The sequence below is a fragment of the Bemisia tabaci genome, chromosome 10, assembly GCF_918797505.1.
Source record: "Bemisia tabaci chromosome 10, PGI_BMITA_v3".
Taxonomy (NCBI): domain Eukaryota; kingdom Metazoa; phylum Arthropoda; class Insecta; order Hemiptera; family Aleyrodidae; genus Bemisia; species Bemisia tabaci.
Genome location: NC_092802.1, coordinates 3,332,473 through 3,353,056, shown reverse-complemented (window position 1 = coordinate 3,353,056; position 20,584 = coordinate 3,332,473). Strand labels below are relative to the sequence as shown.

The 20,584-nt window shown below is 36.4% G+C and overlaps 1 protein-coding gene across 5 annotated transcripts in view; it reads right to left on the bottom strand.

Annotated features, from left to right (window-relative positions):
• The window catches only part of Ufd4 (ubiquitin fusion-degradation 4-like), a 175,295-nt gene that overhangs the window by 17,208 nt on the left and 137,503 nt on the right, over positions 1–20,584 (bottom strand). For all 5 annotated transcript variants that reach the window (XM_072305444.1, XM_019052976.2, XM_072305446.1 and 2 more), the window contains 17 exons: positions 20,296–20,478; positions 19,473–19,777; positions 14,684–14,847; positions 13,866–14,137; positions 13,166–13,201; positions 12,114–12,457; positions 11,242–11,364; positions 10,087–10,332; positions 9,154–9,279; positions 8,585–8,862; positions 7,378–7,868; positions 6,572–6,895; positions 5,446–5,618; positions 4,315–4,483; positions 3,900–4,051; positions 2,955–3,084; positions 2,413–2,553 (listed from right to left, as the gene is read on the bottom strand). In XM_072305444.1, coding sequence (XP_072161545.1) covers positions 2,413–2,553; positions 2,955–3,084; positions 3,900–4,051; positions 4,315–4,483; positions 5,446–5,618; positions 6,572–6,895; positions 7,378–7,868; positions 8,585–8,862; positions 9,154–9,279; positions 10,087–10,332; positions 11,242–11,364; positions 12,114–12,457; positions 13,166–13,201; positions 13,866–14,137; positions 14,684–14,847; positions 19,473–19,777; positions 20,296–20,478 — 3,657 coding nt within the window. The remainder of the gene's footprint in view (positions 1–2,412; positions 2,554–2,954; positions 3,085–3,899; positions 4,052–4,314; positions 4,484–5,445; positions 5,619–6,571; positions 6,896–7,377; positions 7,869–8,584; positions 8,863–9,153; positions 9,280–10,086; positions 10,333–11,241; positions 11,365–12,113; positions 12,458–13,165; positions 13,202–13,865; positions 14,138–14,683; positions 14,848–19,472; positions 19,778–20,295; positions 20,479–20,584) is intronic.

Sequence of the window (20,584 nt, the reverse complement as noted above, 5' to 3'; positions counted from 1 at the left end):
GGCTGGGACAGGGTAATGTTGAGGACTTGGAAAGTGGGAAGTTGCAAACATCTGGAGGGGGTTGGGATCATTGATGCCTGGCAGAGTTTTTCCAACTTTCAAGGGCTCAGAATTACAATTTATGGATGAGTTAAAACACTAGAAATTCCGAGAGTATTGAGCTACAAAAGCCTGTACGGTTCATTTTAGTGACTTTGGTTCATCTAGGCTTGCCGCATCACAAAATCAAACATTTGGGCTTCAAAAAGTACTTTGATTACAATTAATACAACCAATTCATTGCAACTCGAGATTATACTGCTAATTAAAACTGAACGTACTGTTGAGCTTTTTATAAGGCACAAATTACAGCTCAACAGGACTTTCATAATTGATGATGGCAATGAAAAGAAGAAAGTTTCCGAGATCTGCAAATGTCTTTGGAATATTGGTATCATGGCTCCTGGAGATTTTTATTGACCAAAGAGAGATTATTTTAACGCCGCATGAATTGTCAGTGCTCCTTACACCCACAAAAAACGTAAAAATTACGACTGAACATTTAAATAAGATCCAGGCACTTAGGCAAGCAATCAACTATCAAAGTGTAGAATGGTGGGTCTCTTAGCGAATTTGGCGTGAGCCAAGGAAAGCACTATTGGATGGTTCCAAACTTGCTTTTATCTTCTCGACAACTGGTTGATTCGTTAACATTTTTTTTAAAGTAATTCAAATTTTAGCAGATTGACGTCTAGTGGATCTTGAGAAAGATTCAAAACTCTTGTTGATATCACTTAATTGTTGGCTGTTGATAATACGTGTGAAGTTCTTAAATTTCAGCAATCATGGTTCATCTGAGCTCTCAGATGGTAACCATTTAGGGATTCTGGCAGAATTTTTTTTTTTCAATTATAAATTGCATACGCAATCAATTCAATTATGAACCGTAGCAATCATGCTTTCAAGTAAGCCTTGGGAAAATTTTAGGAAAATACAAAATCGGATTTCCCAGATATCTTAACGAGTTGAATGTAACAGCTTGAGAAATTAGAGCTGTAAGGAACTGTGAAAAACTAGGAATATGGAAAATCAGCAACTGGACTGTGAAATAATTGATGGAAAAAGCAAAAATACATGTAAAGTTTGAAAAATCAATGCCTTTGAGACTGACTAAATGATTAACTTTGAATATTTTTTTCTGGATCAATGTAAGATATCCCATCACCTTAATAATCTTGTTGTTACTTAATATATGTTTAAATTATGATTTTGATGAATGGAACACACAAAAAGGTGCTACAGCAAAGGAAAGAGAGGAAAATGCGGACAAAAAAACAATGATGTATGTTTTTGTAAAGTCAAAGACATTTGCACTGATATTTCTGGAGCTGCTAAAAGTTGCACTGTTTCCCTTGATATAGCGCTGATAGTTACAATTGTGAAAGTCATGCAACTGAGCATAACATTCCTATTTAATAGAATGTCACTGAATAATGCTTATTCGAAGAGAAAACTTTTTTGCTTGACATGCAATCATTGTCGTAAAATTCTGCTGCATGGTAGTCAGAACATTTTCTGAGCTTACTAAAATAGTTACAGGATTTTTAATGTCACTTTTCTCAACTCCTCTCTCTCCGATTGTAAAAAAAAAAGCAACACAGGTATCACCATTATTCGTAACATGGTACAGGTGTCACAGCAAACAAAATGCGTCTAACAGAATATTCTCAAAGTAACAAGGTAACTTCTAAAGTAAAAATAAATTTGACCTTTCATGGCTTAGTTGCAGTACTTCACAAAAGTAACGGAGAGCTTGACGTGAACACTTAAATGTGACGTAGCAAGCGTCATACAAAATAGCAAATTATAACTCAAATGTTTTCGCATATACAACTCAAACAATGTAATGGAATCTAATTAGAGAAACCACACAATAAACAACTATCAAATTCAACTTTAATGTGGAAACTATTAACAAATAAAAAAAATGTTGTGAGTTGCGATGAAAAAAAACACTAAGTGTTAAAATGAGCAAAAGGCAGCATTCTCAAAACATTGTGCAGCATTCCTGAGAGCGCTTGTCGTGTATTTATAGACTAGGACTACAAGCAAAATTGGAGGTGAGCCCAATCAGTTAGTAAAAAAATCGAAGTAGTAATTATTCTATTACTACTTAGAAAAACTGAAAGAATGAAAAAAAAAACCACCATGTTTGGGTGTGAAATATTCTTGTAATAAGCAAGGAAAAAACTGAGAGGAGCATTTTATACACATTTGTTAACAGGCAAGATATTTAAAACTAAGTACCGCTCAATTTTGGTGAAGTATTATTTTACAGCAATCCAAGTGCTTGGCAATAAATACAAGCTGTTACAAAGTACTGAGCCGCAAAATTTTACAGCCCATGAATAAAGAATAAGAGCATGAACTTACTATCAGTGACAGCTGCCGCGTAACTGATGTGCTGTTTCCCTTTGCTGGCGGCGAACTTATCTTCCGTGTTGTGCGAGCCTGACGGGTTATTATTTGACAAGCTAATTCTGACTGATGGAGGTAGGGCGCTATTTACCAGACCTAGAACCAAGAGAGAGACAATGAATTTGTTGAACTGGACTAAAAATTAAGCCTATAAGTTTTTGATCGAAAAATCTAGAATTCAAAGAACAAACCATAAAACAATGCCGGGAGAGGGCATGACCCCAAACATAGCAAAAGAATTAACATGGTAATTCCTCCAAGCTTTGTTCTATGAGCTACTAATTTAAAACCACCATAGCTGCGGTTTGATTCAACATTTTAGAGCCAAAAAATATTCCTCTCGAAAGAGGTGACAGCGTAAATTTTGAATCAGTCAATACTAGGATCCCTTTTCCTGTGTACAGTTACATTTAAGCAGCTAGGACTTCCGACAAAAACTTTTACTAATATAATGGAATTGACAACTTATTTAATCTAATTTAGGAAACAAGTAATACCTGATAGGAAACTATTGGTGTTATTGCGAACTATATCTGATCCTTCCGCAATCTTTTCAAATAGTTCACCTGTCTCCGCAGATAAGACAGAGGTGTGTTCTTCTAAACTTGAGTTATTGCCAAAGGGAAACTGCAAACAAAGCATAAAAAAGATAAGTACACACACGAAGAGATCAAATGAATTTTAGTAACGAATTAATCAAATTGATATCAGGGCGCACTATAGAGCACTGAGGGAGAAAACTTTAAAAAAATGTTGCAATTTTTACAAATCTATAAAATAAACATTCTGAACTTTTTATCCTTTTCTTCTTCTTCCTCTTCTTTATTTCTGTACTTAAAATATAAGAATCCTGGAGATACTAAAAAAGTTGCCATTTATAGCTTATCCTCCTTAATCTGAAAGAAGGGGCCGTGGGTCCTCCAAAGTGTAAACAACGGGCAATAGCTGAGCTGAAACATCGCGATTGAGAATGCCGCATTTTCATACTACCGAGACTGTTAGTGATTTGACTCAAAAGGATTGTGGGTTTTCTGCGGGTAGGTAATTTAAATTTATGCATGGAAAAACGTTAATATCTTGGTAAGAGGGTACTTTTAGTAAATTTCATTGCCAAAATTGTGTCCTGCATAAAATATTCATGAGAAAACACAGATCAAAATGCTTTAATGTCTATTGGTCCATTCAGCGCTGATTTTTCAAAATAAAAAAAGGCTTTTTTCTCAGACGAATACAAGAAAGGGAAAATATGATAATCATTTTCAATTTTAAAGTTAGATTCACGGCCAGTAAAATCTCGATCTTGAACAATTTCAAATCGATTCAAGCCTTTATACGACAGTTCTCTTGACTTAGAACTATTGGCAAGTGATGTCAACAAAAGCATGAGAAATTCTTTTCGCACAATGCAACGCATTATTCCTAATAGGGAAACATTTACACACCTTCTTTGCAGCAGAGATGAGAGCACGGTTCAAAGCTACCGATTGTGAGCTGCCAACCAGATCCATTTTGGCAGGAGTTTCAACAACAGATAACAGTCTAAATTCATCTAAATTATTTTGTTGCGATTCTAGTCGATTGTTAGGAGCGTTCACTGAAAATAGGAAAAAAAGAAGAATTACAAAGATCATCTGAAAGAATATTAGAATGTATAGAGGCAACGCTGGATTTTAGAATTTCCAATTGCACATGCATAGGCAAAAGCGCACAGCAAAATTCTCAAAAGAATATTTGGCACTTGAGAAATGACGTTAGGTACTTGTTATTCTAAACAAACGTAAATTGACGAAGAGAAGTTGCTTAAAATTAGAGGGGAACTGTTAGAAATTCATACAAATAACTGAAGTCGCTACTTACAATTAGATCTAGTTGCATTGTTTTCATCTAAAGTAAGAGTCTCAACAATGGTTGCAAGGTCACTGGCAGTATCCCTGAGAACGACGGAAAGTTCTGGGGCGCCACTGCTGTCAGAACTTGCGGCAAGAGCGGCACTTAATACACTTTCTGCCAGAGCTTGCGCTGCTTGCTGGAGTAAGAAGAAAAAGAAACATAAGAAATGATGATTGAAAAATAAAGGGAAGTTGTCATTCAAAGACCTCTGGGATTCAGCTTCTGTCTTAAATGAAGGGTAAAAACGAATACAACAAAAAAACGTGGCGAATGAACTGCCGTGCAAAGGAAGAATGCTGTATAAACCTTCAGGCGTTACTGACTTTCTTTCAACAAAATTGATAATTTTGAGGAAAAGCATGAGTTTTTTTCTCGAAAATTTTGAAATAATTCAGATTGAAGCATGGATAAAATCCTCCGAAAAATTGGCAGAAAAAATTTCCCTAGAAATTAGTTTTTATATATATGAATATGACGTTTTTCTTGAACATGGCAAAAAAGCTCCTGAGAGCTTTTGACACTCAGTTCCTTTAAATCTTCAAAATTTGAGGAGTGAATAAAGTTCATTTTAAATTAAGGGTCATTCTTTTCGATGAACTCATCTTAGCCTTGAGCTTACAAAATAGGAAAAATAATAGCAGCAGTCGTAAGAAAAACCGATGATCCTTCATGCACTACTGCAAGTAGTCTCATAAACAATTCTGCCATGCTGAGGAAGAACACCCCATGAACCTTCAGGCGTTGCCAGATTTCCTTTGATAAAATATGACTTTTTCAGAGAGAAAATAATATCTTTCAGACAATTTTATATGCAATTCAATCAAAAATATCTGAAAATTTCAAGGAAGAATGTGCATAACTTTCTTCTAAAATGATATTTTATCAAATGAAATTCGGCATCATCCGAATGTTTATATTGTGTTTTTCCTTAACACAGCCAAATTTTTGAATAGTTAGTTATGTAAATAATTCTCATTTCCAGTGAGCTTCTGCTTCATACTTCCGGGTTTAATTTATTGAATTGGATTAGAATGCTCGACAGTATACATTAAAATAGTAATGAGAGATGCTAAAGAAAATTCTATGTGGAAACCGTACCTGTGCAGCCAAATTGTCAGCAGATGCAGCCTGATCAGTGCTGGCAACAGATGTTTTGACAACCTCCATTGCATCTGATAAACTAGGGGTTGAGCTAGATTTCCTGCTAGTTAAAACGCTAACATTTTTTCCGCCGTTATCAGCTGTTGCCGATGCGCTTTTGTTGATTTTAGCTGCAAATAAGACATGGATCTTTAGAACGGATATTTAAGACAAATTACGAACAATTTGATGCAAGAATGCTTTGTTTGCAGGAAAATGGGACTTGGACAATGCATGAAAATTTGTACGAAATTTCGTAATAACGAACTGCTATTTTTAGCTCATTACAGAGATAACATGTATTTGTTTTTAACATTCCTACACAGACAGGTACATCTTCTTCAGCTTTTTTGTCTACCCTTCTCCTTTCCTTCCCTTGCATTTCAACTTCTTCCCTTTCTACTTTCTCCCAATTTCCTCCTCTTTCATCTTTGCAGTCCCCTTTTTCCGGTCTCTTCTCATTTTTTCTTTTCTGCTTTCCCATCTTCCTCCTCAACTTCTTTCTGCTGTTTTCTCTTATCCCTCCTCCCTTCAGTTACTTTCCTGTTCTTCTTGTCTCCTCCTTTCTCTTCTTTTCATCTCTCCTTTATTCTTGTTGTATTTCTTTCCTTCCGCTCTTTATTCTTCTCTCCTTTATTCTCGTTGTGTTTCTTTCCTTCCGCTTTTCATTCTTCTCTTTTGATCTCAGCTCCCTCTTTCTCTTTCCCCTTCTCTGTTCGTCTTTCAGTTCCTCCTCGCCTTTCATATTTTGATATTCTCCGAGCAGATAGGTGCTCTCGGCGAATAGGCAAGAATTAGTTGTTCCTTGGTTCAAAACCCAAGTCCATTTCAGAAGAAGGTAAATTCTCATGCTCTTCAATCGAATAATTCAGAAATATTTTTTTAAATCCCTTATTTTACCGCTTTTGAATATAAACTCCAGTTTGAAATTATTTTAACTCTTTTGGGAAAAAAAAATCTTAAAACCAAGTATCCATTCTTTTGAGCTGCCTTAATTAACTTCACAGCTGATATAAAACGAAGGAAGAAAAAAAAAAAACAATTTAATGGTTAAACGCACAGAATAGAATTGATAGATACTAACAAGATGGGGGAGGAGCTGCCTTAGGAGTTGAAGTGGCCATTCCAGTCACTTCGGTGCTGTCCGTCAACAACTTCAAATCATATTTTCCTTCAGCGCCCATGCGGTACGAATTACAACCACCGTGATCCCATGTCACATCAATCCAGCCATTGTGGAGCTCTCCAGTCACAGTGCCTTCACCTGGCGGGGAACCGTCTTGATCGCGCCACTTCCAATCGAGCCCTCGCGCTACGCGGGACCCAATCATAAGCTGCTTCAATACCAAAGAACGGAGATGACGTCTCTGTTTTCGCAGATTTGCCTCTGCTTCTTTCGCTGCTTTACCTGAAAGAATTATTTAAGAATTAGACAAGTTTTTGAAGGGATGTAATGGCATTAAGAGGTAGGCAGGGTTGTCACAGATTTCAAAGAGTAGTATTTCCTGACACACTTTGGTAACATCTCCTGACTGTGGGAAACATCATTAGAAATAGTTTTTATCCAAAATATGTTGTTTGAAACGTGAAATCCATTCGAGAAAGGAATTGAAGGGGATTGAAAAATTTTTCCTAAACACGCTAGTCATTAAACGTGACATTTGTGTATTTTCCCTGACTTCACAAAAATTCCTAACGTTTCCTGATTCCCCAATATTCAGTGACTATGGCAACCCTGTAGATCTAACTTCTGTACTGTTAGCCTAAAAAAATGTTTCGATATTTCCCTGATGGCATCCAACATCCTAATACTTTCCAGTTTTTACGGACAATAGACACCCTGCTCAAGATTTCTGATACCACTGTGAAGGGAACAAATGTATAACAAACCTAAATCTTCACAGATGCCTGTGACGGTGCCGTAGACTTCGAATCCTGAGAGTGACAAATAATGAGTCTGACCAGAGGCGTTCTTCCCAGATTGTTGGATACGGATATGCCTCCAGCCTTGCGTTTCGTTATGGGTGGAAACATCGACCGGCCACGTTGCAGTTGAGCCGGGCTCATTCAGGCTCGTATCATCTGTGTGCGAGACTAATGTTGTCCAGTTGACGCCATCCTTAGACACCTGGAAGAGCCAATTTCGAAGCGCAGACCGACCATAGCCGCGAGCGTGCCGCAAGGTGTAAGATGAAGGGATGACCCACAATCCCAAGTCGATACTGAACCACGCCCGTTTGTCGTCGTTGGAGTGACAATTTAGAGCTGATGAGTCGCGGGATAAAATATCCTCCAGTTTTCCATACGGAAGAGTTCGACCATCCGAAGAGGAAACAACGACCAAGCCATATTGTGCAGGGTTCACCCACTCTCCGCAGGTCCTGGAAAGAAGAAATTTAAATTTAATTTGATTTGACTCACAGATTAAAGACATTATTTGTCCGTGTGTTCTGAAATTTCTTAGATTATACCGCACACCATAACAACAGCCTAAAAGCGAAACCACATATCTCCCTTTGAAACGTTGCAGACTTCTTGTCGGAATATAATTTTTCTTCCGTAAACTATTTGACGTAATTTCTTTAATAATTCCTTGAATTGTCTTTTCTGGGAGCAGAATATCCTCTGCATAAATTAAAAGCCATAAAATTGGCTTCTTTCCCTTCAAAAAGTTGCTGGAAGCAAGTAGCTGGAAGAAGTCTAGTTCATTTAGGGTGGAAAGGGTCTTAAAGAAAAATAAACAATGAGTCAACTTCAAGTGAAAGAAGGAAAAAAATATTGGAGGAAAATTTCAGCTTTCAAACTTTTTAAAAAAAATATCTTCAAGAACTTATATACTCCAACTTTGTGTTTGGTCACGAAAGCCTAAAAATAACTTCGTTTTTAGTAAAAAAAAAAAAAAAAAATTATTGCGCTCTGTTTTACTTTATCAGTTTTTTCCCAATTAAATAAATCATAATCATGATTGTAATCGAGATTGATTTCGTTAATCAAAATCGAAACATAATCGAATTGAAAAATCCATAATCCCACAGGTCTAGTTATCGATAATCAATGGGTCTTATTCAACTCTAAATTGTTTGTACAGATCACTTACTTTCCATTGGTTCCAATCCAGTAGATGATTCCATTTTCGTCAAAATCGTGTTGATGCTTGAAATTTAACTGTTGAGGCGACTCTTTCAGCTTGCGGACGAATGAGAAGGTGGAGCGATCGTAATCATACCACTGCTTGGCCACCATTTTCAGCAAATACTTCTCAAGTTGTGCGATGGTGCTCAAAGGTTCCATCTTCAGGCTTCGACCGGTCCTGTCGATCAACGAGGACTCAGATGCTGCTTTCTCCAATCGGAATCGCAGCCGCCTTGTTAAGACCTGAAATAACATACAAATTTAATCATTTATTAACCCAGATGGATTGTAGCAGTAAAAAATCAATAAAATTGGAGATTTGTTATCCTGGTTTCCAACATCTGCAATTGTATTTCTCCCTCATTACGTTGAGAGAGATAGTCTATGATAAGCTGAAATAAAATTGAAGTTGCTGAAGTTGTTACACTTACAGACAGACTGGTCCTGCGGGTCGATTTTTTTTGCATCACAGAGTGAGAGAGATGAACTGTTTTAAACTATGGAAAATGTTAATGATAAAACAAGCATTATTACCTGTAGACAAAAATTGGTCCCGGGAGATTCGTACAAGTAAACTGGAAGCTTCTCTATTGATTCCAGAACAGAAACTAGTTTATGAATGAGGATATTGGCAGAGTTTCCGTTCTCACTAAGTTTGTTCTGAAATAGGAGGAAACAGAAAAATAAATTACACTAATTCAAGAAAAAGTAAAACAAAATTAGAAAGTTGATTTTCCTTCATTTCCCTTTCTCATAACAATAACCTATAATAGATTGGAATCATTTATCAAATTCCCCATCCAAATTTAACGCCACTCCAGAATATTTTCTGCATCCGCAAAAATTGACTTCACGTATTAAAAGGCATGCAACTCTGTCAATGGATGTTCAGAGCTGACGCAGAATTTAGATAATGAGATTCTCTGACATTTCCCTGACACATTTTGGTCAATCTCCTGACATTTGAGGATACAGAAGATCGTTAAAAAGACATAAATTGAAATGTTTTGCATGCAAAATTATTCTAGAAAACACATTTAAAAATTAAAACTAGAAAAGAAATAAAAATTAAAAATAATCAAAAAAATTAAAAATTAATTAAAATCTCTTAATAAGTTGAAACATTTTTGGTAATTTCAAAATTTTTCCCTAATACTTTTGTCACTCGCATTTTCAGGTTTTTGCTGACATGTTAAAGTTCCCTGCCTGTAACGACCCTGATATTACATGACCATGATACGACCATAATATATTTTTAATTAACAAGCGAGTTCTCTTGGAATATTGAAACTCGGTAAGAAAATATATGTGTGGTGCTACAACTGGACTAATTTAAAGTATCTTTTCAAATCAATCAAAGAGGTTACACCGGCGATTACTAATGAGAAATATGACAGGATTTCTAAGCTCAATTTCTCTACATCAGCGGACGCTCTGGTAAGAACAATACGTCAACAGAATACTCACTTTGAAACAATTTTTGAACACTTGCACTCGTTGTTTTTGGAGCTTAGCTCGCTTGCTGGGACTTAGACCACTGTCCCATGAAGAGGATGTTGAAAGAAGAGCTAGAAGGGCTTGAACTAATCCACTACTATGCAGTTCGTAGGCGGATACAACTCCGTCCTCCCGAAGAAGTTGGACTAAATCGTGAAGGGCTCCGGATAAAAGCTCCCGCCAAGCACCCTGTTTGCTGCAATCTCTGTTCATTTGCTGAAAGGATTAAAAAGATACATGCTGAGGGTACGTAGAAAATAACCAAGATTTAATAGTGAATAATCCACAGCAATAACAGGGTTCCTACAGAATTTAGAGGATGAAATTCCCGGACATTTTCTGCGGTTTCCTGACATACAATGATATTTCCAAACAATTGGGGGTATGCATAGTGCTTAAAAGGCAATGATTTCAAACGGTTTTGGAGCAAAATTTGTTGTTTGAAACGTCAAACCCATTTGATCAAAATGAAGATGATTTAACAATTTTCCTCCGATACTTTTGTCATGTCCTCTAACATTTCCGGATTTTCCTCGACTTTTAAAAATTTGCTGACATTTCTCGGTTTGCCCAGTGATCCCTGACTGTAAAGAAGGCACCCCAGAAAAGGACCTTAAAGCAATGAGGCAAGTTTTTCTGGAGTGCAGTTTTGGTAAAGTCGAAAAAATTAGAGCTTGAATTTCACTTGAACACTCTACGGTGTTCAGCAAAATAAACTGCAAGAATTTCATTCATTTTTTGTCAATCAAGGAGGTTTGTTAGTTTAACAAGCAACAATTTCACATGTAAATACGTTTTATTTTAAGGAACATCAGTGGAAAATGAGAGAGGCTCGCATTTGACTGCAATACTTCACTGTCATCAATTTCCTGCCACTACGGCATATTCGAAATTTCTTTCAGTCTTTGGACGTTTTAAAAGCGGGCTTGCCCGGGATTCTAGCTCAAAAAGTACACAATAAATCACCACGTATTCTACCCATCTGATACTTTCAGAACATTAAACAAAAAAATAAGGCTTAAAGACTCATTATCTGGATTAAAACTTGGAATTATGCTAAACTAAAAATAACAAATTATATCTATTGGACCGCACAGAAGTAAAAAAGAGAATGGAGTCACTCACTTGTTTTTGGCAAGCTCTTTCGATCTGGGCTACAATAGTTCCTAACTTGGCTACAACACCTCGTGGTTGAGCTTGGGCAGCACGGAAGTATTTCTCGTAAATATCTTGCGCTTGATGTTTGACCTACAAAAATCAGAATTCAGAATTATCAGCACACATGCATAAAAATTGTTTAAAATGCAAAAAACTCACGGAGATCTCTTTGTCTAAAAAACAGGGATAGAAAAAATCTTTTCATGAGACCCTGATACACCCTAAGAATTATTAGATCCAAAAATGTGAAGATAAATTAACTGAATTATAATTAAGAAATACTGAAAAGGGAAAAATAAAATAGGAGGAAAAAAGCGATTAGACATGGCACTATTAACGAAATTTAAGAAAAATTTTCTTGGACAACTGGTTTAAGATTTGATCTCTAGGTAAGCAAGAATACAGTCTGAAAAGTTGAGAAAAATTTTATTCAAGACATATTTATGGGAACCCTCAAAATACCATAATTTTTCTGAAGGACACCTAGAGACCATTGTAGCAAGACTTTAGGATTTCTTTAAATCCCAGATTTTTTCTAATTTTCACAGAAAAATTCCCAGATAAAAATCCAGGATTTCTACGTAATATATTCTAGATTAGCCTGGGGGAAAACAAATCATCCAAAGTTTACAAAAAATTATCTTTTTAATTTTTTTGTCTAATCCTTTGAAGTTAAGTCAACAAATGAATCACTAATTTTAAGAATCATTAAACCTAAAAGCAGAGGCGTAGGAAATTCTCAGTACTTCCCGGATATTTTTCAAACCTTGATGAACCACAGTAATTCCCTGTTTTTGAAAATTCCATGTCACCATGCTTTTGTACAAAACAAAACCTACCTTTTGCTTCAGAGCTTCCAATTTTGATTGTAGCTTCCGGCCTCTTTTCCCGGTCCATCCGGCAGAAAATTCTGGTCCAAGGGTTGTCTCGGCAATGAAGGTATGCCTGGTGCCTCGATTGGACTCAAAGACAAAACCAGCAGTATCGTCGCTCAATATAGTTGCTTGCTGTTGCCCGTCTGAATTGTGAATGTGAAGTTCACCCTCTTTCCGACTGGACAAAGACCAGTTTCCGACGACGATCCTTGTTGACCCTGGATGAGATAGAATCGGCTGACTGGTGGCGTTAGCTTTGACTTGAGATCGAGCTCTTTGCAGTTTTTCTAGGAATTCACTTCGATTTTCTGAAAAATAGAAACAGTTCGCTCATAAATTGAAGCCACATGATAATGAGAGGAGATTGACAAGTCGGGGGAAAGATTCGCAAAGGTAAAATAGTTCAATAACTCAAAAGGTGAGAGCAAATTGATGATATTATTAAAAATGCCACAAACAGTTAGGATGAAAAATTCTGGTTTTCATGATACTTATTTATTGAGTCCTTACAAACTGAAACACAGCCTGTATGCAACGTATTTGAACATTGAAGCAATTGCGCTACAGCCACCAACCATGAGAAAGGGGCAAAATTAGGGCAACATCAACAAATATTATTCTCATTCAAAACATGGACAATAAAGTTTGTGTCAGAACAACATGCAATATATCGCATTGATTAGTTCCAATTTTTCAGCTACCTGTCATTTTTCTCGAATTTTGAGATTGCACTTCTGTTGTCATGAGACTGAAGAATTCATGTACCAAATCTGACACAGAAATTCAACGTAATGTAGGCGTGGTTTTTATAGAAGAAAAATATCGCATTCCATAACTAATCGATACTATATATCACATGCAGTTACCTAATTGATACAATATAACGCATGTTGTTCTGACACAAAACATGGCGTCCATCAAATCACCTTAGAAGAGAACTGAGTTAGACAAATCATAATAAAGGTATCTACATGCAAAACTTGAAAAAAGACTAAAAATAGTAATGATAAACTTACCCTCAGCAGCTAAAGTTTCTGAGGTTTTTCCTTTAGCTGAAAAAAAAAGAGTAATGATTAATTGTCGTATTACTTCAGCTGCAAGATGCACAGACGTCATGAGTCCATTTAATTTTATTGAGACTTGTTTCCCTCTAATGAATGGAGCGCACAGGGCTTCAGCCTTATTCTTTAGAAATTCAAATATCGCTTCTGAATAAATCTCTTTTTTCTAAGTGTTGGAATCTCAAAAATTTCACACATGGAAAACTGGATCATGAAAATGGAATACGATTTGAACAGAGAACAATGTGGGTCGTTATACGCAACCTTCAAACTTCAATCAGAAGAATAAATGCTCTTTGACATTTGACGAATCATTTTCAAAAGCAAAATTCTAACAAGATGCTTGACTTAGGGAGTGATGATTTGGACTGCATTTAGCAGAAAGGAATCAAGCCACATCAGCTGATGATAAATTTAACTTGGAAAATGAATGTTTTACGAGAGAATGTTTGTTTGGATTTCTTTAAATATTTTAAGGAATTTACTTCGTACTATGCAGAAAACTGAAATTTGAACAAAAATCCGCACAACCATTTTCATGTAAAAAATTACATTGGTCAGTTAAAGTTGGCAATAGCTGATGTGGCTTGGTTCCTTTTGCTTAACGCGAACATTTGCAATCGCAAAGCTGAAAAGAGAGGCAGAAAGAGCGTACCAGCAGGATCCGAGCCGCCTTCAGGGCTACCGCTGGAGTACATGGTTGCTAATTTGTTGTCGATGATAAAGCGGAACCACCCATTGCTTCCATTGGAGAGCTCCAGAGCTGCTACTTCAGCCCAGATGTAAAGGCAATCCCTGCCACGGACTAAATTCCAGTCGTGCCAATAGTATGCCCGACCTGGCAACATTTCTTTTGCATCTTCTAAGAAGTCTTCTGTGACAGGGGCTTTATCACTTTCTTCCATGTTTTTACTGGATTCATTTAGGCTGAAAAAATTAAAGTAATTATGAAAATCTTACTCGGAAAAGAATCATGTTTACATTAGAAATAAAGGCTTTGTCAAAGAGGCTCTCAATAGCATAACTAAGGACTTTCACAAACTTTTATAAAGCTGAGTCTAAAATCAAAATTAATTAATTTAAGACTCCATCTGGCTTTATGAGAACTTGCAGGGCGTAATAAACAAAAATATTTATAGCCATTCACAAAAGCCTAAAAATTGATAATATTTCTCTCACCATCTGTTGTACACAAATGAAGTACGCAGACAAAAATAATCCAAATTTCAAAAGTCTTACTTACAAAAAAAAACCCCCATCATATAAGTCATCAGCCTTAAAAATTTTCAGGTGTATGTCGGTGCTTTCACCCAATTCAAGGCTTTGATTTGGAGAATATTCAAGGACTATTGATGGCACCCAAAGCCCCAGTCCATTCACTTTGAAGAAAATAGAAGTCCAAAATTTTCTTCAAAATATTATATAAAATCTAAAATAAATCAAGTTGATTGATAATTTTAAATTTTCACTTACCTAGTTTTCTTGGGTTCTTTTTCAGGTACATCTTGAGGCCCAGCCAGCTGAAGGACTTTGCTGAAAATGCCGAGCCGTGCAAAGTGGTCTAAAAATATATCTTGGGCTTTGGTCATCAGGTCTTGGATGATTTGTAGCACAGTCGCATGACCATCCTCATCATCCTGCAAGATTACAAAAAGACGTCAAGTTATTCTCAAGCAAAAGCAAAAATAAAGCACACGGAAAAAAATTATTTACAACTGTTTTCTCAACTTACAAAATTGGCTGACGATGAGCTATGTGATTTTCTCATGTATCTTCTACATCCTTTGAATTTCATTCAGAGTATGAAAACGGATACATTTTTTTTTTTTCTTTTTTCCCCTTTCTTATTTTTTAAAGCAGATTTATGACTGAAAGGAGACAAAAAAGCCCCGATAAATCCACATTCCTCTGATAACATTTTATTTTGCTTCCTGTCTTTCTTTTCAGACAAATTGCATAAAATCATGTGCATTTTGAAGCTTGTGTATTAGTAATATCATAGCATGTTAGTTAGGAGAACATAGGTCCATAAAAGAGATATGTAAAAATCATTTTTTCTATGGTGATGAAGACGCAACCGTTTGTACAATTCAAACGTGAGGGCAAACACAAAGAAATAACTACAATATGTATGGATTGTGTTGGCTCTTCAGCCATAAGTTTCCTGTCAAAGGCAAAGGAAAAAACAACAGTTCATAGAGAATGCGCTGGCTCCTGGGCCACAAGTCCTCTGTCAAAGGCAGTCAAACACGTCAAAATTTAAAAAATGCAAAGATGTTAGAGCACACTTACTACAGTAAAAAAATTCAACGAGCATCATTACCAATGACCTTTTGAGATTAAGACCACTGTACTTGTCTTGTTTCCAATTGAATTCGACGTAATGAGTTTTACAAAATGATGTATTAGGCAGCGAATGAAATGTAATATACGTTGGATAATAGTACTAGGGAAAAGAGAGAGAATAAAACAGGCCGGACATTAATGGTGTAGAAATGCATATCTCAGTTTGCCGCATTGCGGTCTTCCCATCATACTTTATTTTCTACAAGGAAGATTAATGAATGACGCTTTTCAAAATTTTGGTAATTTCCTTCTCTGTGTAAAGAATATTCTGTGAAAATTTTAAGCCGAGATGTTCGTTCAGTCTCCAAATAAAAAAGAAAATAGCGCAGAGATTGTAAAACACCACAACTGAGATACCCACTTTTACAGTTTCACTGTCGATACAGCACTTAATCTGGAAAAAATATGTAGCTTAGGATGCTTCCTGTCTTGTCGTTTTAAATCTGCTTCCAAGAAAGGGCTTTTGACTTATAAAAACACGAGAATAAAAAATAAAAATTTCCTCTTTAAATTTGCTACACTGGATGGATTTCTATTTCAAATTAGCTTAATCAGTTGTCAAGGCCATCAATTAATAGTAATAGGCCTGACGGAGACCAATTATAACCGAATAAAAGACAGAAGATGGACATCATGATCCACGGCCTAAAACTTTCTTGATTTTGGTTGCTAAATTGTCAGAGAGAACACAGAAAAAATTGTCACCAAAATATAGTCAAATTCTGCTATATCAATGGGGCAGTAGCAAAGAATTTTTACAGGGTTATAGTGTAGTTTGCCCTGAGTGAAATTTGGTGAAAAAACTAAAGAGTTCATTAAAAAATTAAAAGAACCACTTCTAAGGGAAGAAAAAGCTATTCAAATCTGAACAATGAAGAGCCGACAGTTGAGTCCAGCTGGACGACGTTATCAGAGCCCGTCAAAAATATTGTTTCAAACTGGTCACATTTTTGTATTGGGTTTGTTTTTGCCATTCGGGGTTAAAAAAAAACAAAAACGAATTCCAAGAATCTCAGTTCACTCTATGCTTTCAAAAAATTAATTGAAACAAATAGGTGCCACTGACAGATTCGGTAAAACTTCCTACACCTAAAACATACAGCTCTGAAGAATCAAGGAATAGAAACAGTGCTGAAAACCATGCATACACGGAGTTGCAGTAAAAAGGAGGTGAGAAAAAGAAGAGGAATAGAGATGACAGGTGACAAAAATGAGTCATTAGTATCATGATGTGTGTGCGTGATTCTAAACCAACGAGGAAGGATTCGTTAAAAATGCATGGAAAAACAATAAAATCGAATCTCAAAAGAAACGAAAAAATTACAAAAACGATAGCATTTTCCGTTTTCCGAATGATTAACAGGACTAGTACGTGTTAAGAGTTGAGGACAATTCGAAACCGGTAAAACACATCACTCGAAAATATGACACGTACTGGGTTTACCACTTTGCAAATGATAAATTTGGTACTTTGCTCTTTCTGTAACGTTATAAAGCCATTCTTGTGGCACACATTTATAAAGCCAGACCTTGAACACTTTGACTCATTTTTGCTCGAGGGCCAAGAATATGAGATCTGAAATGATTAGACAAGTACATCATTGATTTGGACTTACAAGTGCAGCTCATAAACTGAAAAAAAAATATTGCCGCGGTACAGTTATACGCCACCTTGAGTGACGCTTCTTCAAGATGAACGCAATCCTGGTTAAGCCTCTCTGTTTGCGATATTACTTCACTTGAGCTCATTGTAATTGGCATACTGATAAAAATTACTACTTTTTTACTGTTTCTTTGTTATCACCAAATACTGAGGGTGGGAAAGGGGAGGGAAATACAGATGCCTGAATTTGGGACTCATTCTACGGTAGAGGGATCGACATGGAGAAAATCTCCCTATATGGGTCCTCTAAAATCATTTATTTAGCTGTAAGCATCAGTGTAGCACTAATGGTTTTGAAGCTGAAAGCATGCATCAGCAAGCTATCACTAATTTGTTATTCTTGAAAATTATATGAAAAAAGAGCTTGAAGTTCTGTACGATTCAATCACTAAGTAACTTAATTTAGTGGAGTAAATAGAATACAAGAGGAAAAAACCAACAACAATTGAGACAAAATTTTCTGCTAGATTGAAGAGCTGATTTAAGGTGATTCGATGGACGCCATATTTTGTGTCAGAAAGGCATGCGATATATCGCATCCATTGGTTCCATTTTTTCAGCTACTTGTAATTTTTATCCAATTTTGAGATCGCAATTCTGTTGTTAGGAGACTAAAGCACTCACCAATTTTAACAAAGAAATTCAACGTAATAAAGGCGTGGTTTTATTCGAGAGAAAATATCGCATTCGAGTGCAGTTTAGATATCAGTATTGAATGCGATGTTTTCTCTCTAAAAAAAACCATGCCTTTAGTGCGTTGAATTTCTTTGTTAAAATTGGTGAGTGCTTTAGTCTCCTGACAACAGAATTGCGATCTCAAAATTGGAGAAAAATGACGAATAGCTGAAAAAATGGAACCAATTGATGCGATATATCGCATGCCTTTCTGACACAAAATATGGCGTCCATCGAATCACCTTAAACGCTGTTTCCTCACATTTTTCAAGGTGCAAAACGTTTGAACCAACGAAACCACTGCAGTTGAAAAAACGCAAGATTTTTCCAAAAGGCTTTGTACTCCAAACTACACCATTGGTGCATTGATAACCGTGTCGAAATTCAGAGTTGAAGTTTTTTCACTGTTACCATTTATTTTAACAGAAAATTTATGAGAAGGTTTCAAGAAAACTAATTTCCAGAGAGAAATGAAAGGTTCCTCTTTTCATCAAGGAAGAGCTGAAAAAATCATGAATTTTTTTTAAATTAAATTATAAAAATACTTAACTTATTAAATAGCTAGGGAACAATACAGCCTATCTACAAACTGACGACGATTTGACAGAATAAAGACAAAACTTGGCCATTTTTATCATTTTGAGGATAGGTTTGCTTGCAAATTTCTTATACATTACAGCGCTCCAGGGTGTCAAACAATTAAAAAAAAAAAAAAATATTCTCTGGCATTTTCCTGGCAAAAACGGCTAGAAAACCAGTAAAAAATTTAAAACTCCCTGACAGACTGCAAAAATAATTCCCCTAAATTTCCCTGACAAAAGGGAAAAATGTTCCTAATTTTTCAACACGGTTGAACTGGTTAGATGTAAGTAAGAATTTTTCATGTTTTAGAAACATAATATTATGAATAGAACAAATTATGTGGCGCCTAAACTTATGCGAGATATTTTTGCCTCACTTTTAATATTAAAAAGACATCAGTGGAAATTCTGGTAGAAATCTCCGCAAGAGTAAAATTCATAAAACGATTTTCGAAAAATCTGTGTTCTTCGATTTCCCTGTCATGGAAATCGCTTGCAAAAAAAAAATTCAGACATGCCGAATTTTGGTGGATTCCTTGATGTTTTCCTTAATTTCCCTGACACAAAGGAAAATTCCCTGACCTTTACTGGTTTTTTCGGTCACTAGAGACCCTGCACTCCCATGCAAAGTTGAAAATAGCTAGAAACATCAGTTTGCGTATTTTATACTGCAGAAAGTAGCAAAATTGCTGACTCATTTTTGCCAAAATTGTTTGTTAGACTGTATTGTTCCTTGGCCATTGTTATGGAATTTTAAGGGTCACACTTTTTGGCTCTCATTATCAAGTTCAATGGAAAAAGTAACTCCCCTTAAGATACCGCAAACCTTGATTTTAAACATTGGATGGATCCTGAGAAGTGACTGCCTTTGACAGGTTAGAATCAGGAAGAGACAACACAACTGATGCAAAATAACGAGATAAAAAAAAAAAGCTGTCACTATAGCAAACGAGAGCTAGAATTAGCAGCGGTAGGACACACAGAGAAGATACTTTACCTCGTTATCTAAAACGGTGGCGATCACTTCCACCAACATTGTTCCTAAATTGTATGTTGCAGATTCTGGGCTGCAGGTTTCTACTAGAAGAGAGGGTTGGATATAATGCACCATTTTCTTAATTAAAGTCAAGGAGGCTTTCCTCACTGAGGGAAGCATTGTTGACTGGAATGTTTCGCAAAATACAGGCAGTAGACGGCCAAGGTAAACAGGGGCCATTTCAGGATCACCTTTCGGTTCGTTAGTGTCCTCTGGCTCTGCTACATCTTGTTTCTTGTCTTTGTCCACGGGAACCATGAATTCACCTGCAAATTGAACACGGAATAAGATACTGGTGGGAACATTCTGAACGGGTTGAGTGCGATTGATTCCGCAATTAACAACTGCTGCTCTCGGTAGGTAAATTCCTATCATCAGGGGTGAGAAACTCCTCAATTGCATGCAAAAGTAACAAAAAAAAAGTTACAGGAGAGAAGTTGAAACAGCACAACTGCGAAATCACGGCTAATTTTGAACAGGAACAGAGGAGGGGATTGGATACGTACTTTGAAAAGTTTGAGAACAAGAGAGATTTTGAAATCTGAAGCCCAGAGCTTTCTGTAATCCCCGTGTTGAGACCTCTATAAAGCATAACTGTCTTAATTGACTGGGTTATTTGTGACTTTTTACGGAAAGATGAACTAAAAGTTGAAGATTCAAAATAGAAGATGAATTAAAAGTAGATTATAAAGGTAGTTGGGAGGCGAGAGGGAGAGGAGGAAGAAGGAAGAAAGGAGCGACTGTGGAGAGGGCAGGGTGTCTGATTCGATATTCGGTTACCCACCGGGCGACTGGAGGATGGCAGCAACCTCTCCATGTCCCTCGTCACTTCTCTCCCTCGCTTTGTCCAAAGCAGTTTTACCGTCTTCGTCCCGCAAATCCGGGTTAGCACCATGTCGTAAGAGAACTTTTGCAATCGCTGGACGTCCGAAACATGCAGCATAGTGCAGCGATGATGATCGGTGACCTGAAAGAAAAAAGAAAAAACATAAATGTTGCAGCTGGGTAAATCATTAAATAGCTATTATTTTGCTGCTGGAATTTTCAATACTTGTAAGTTGGATTGCAAAGTT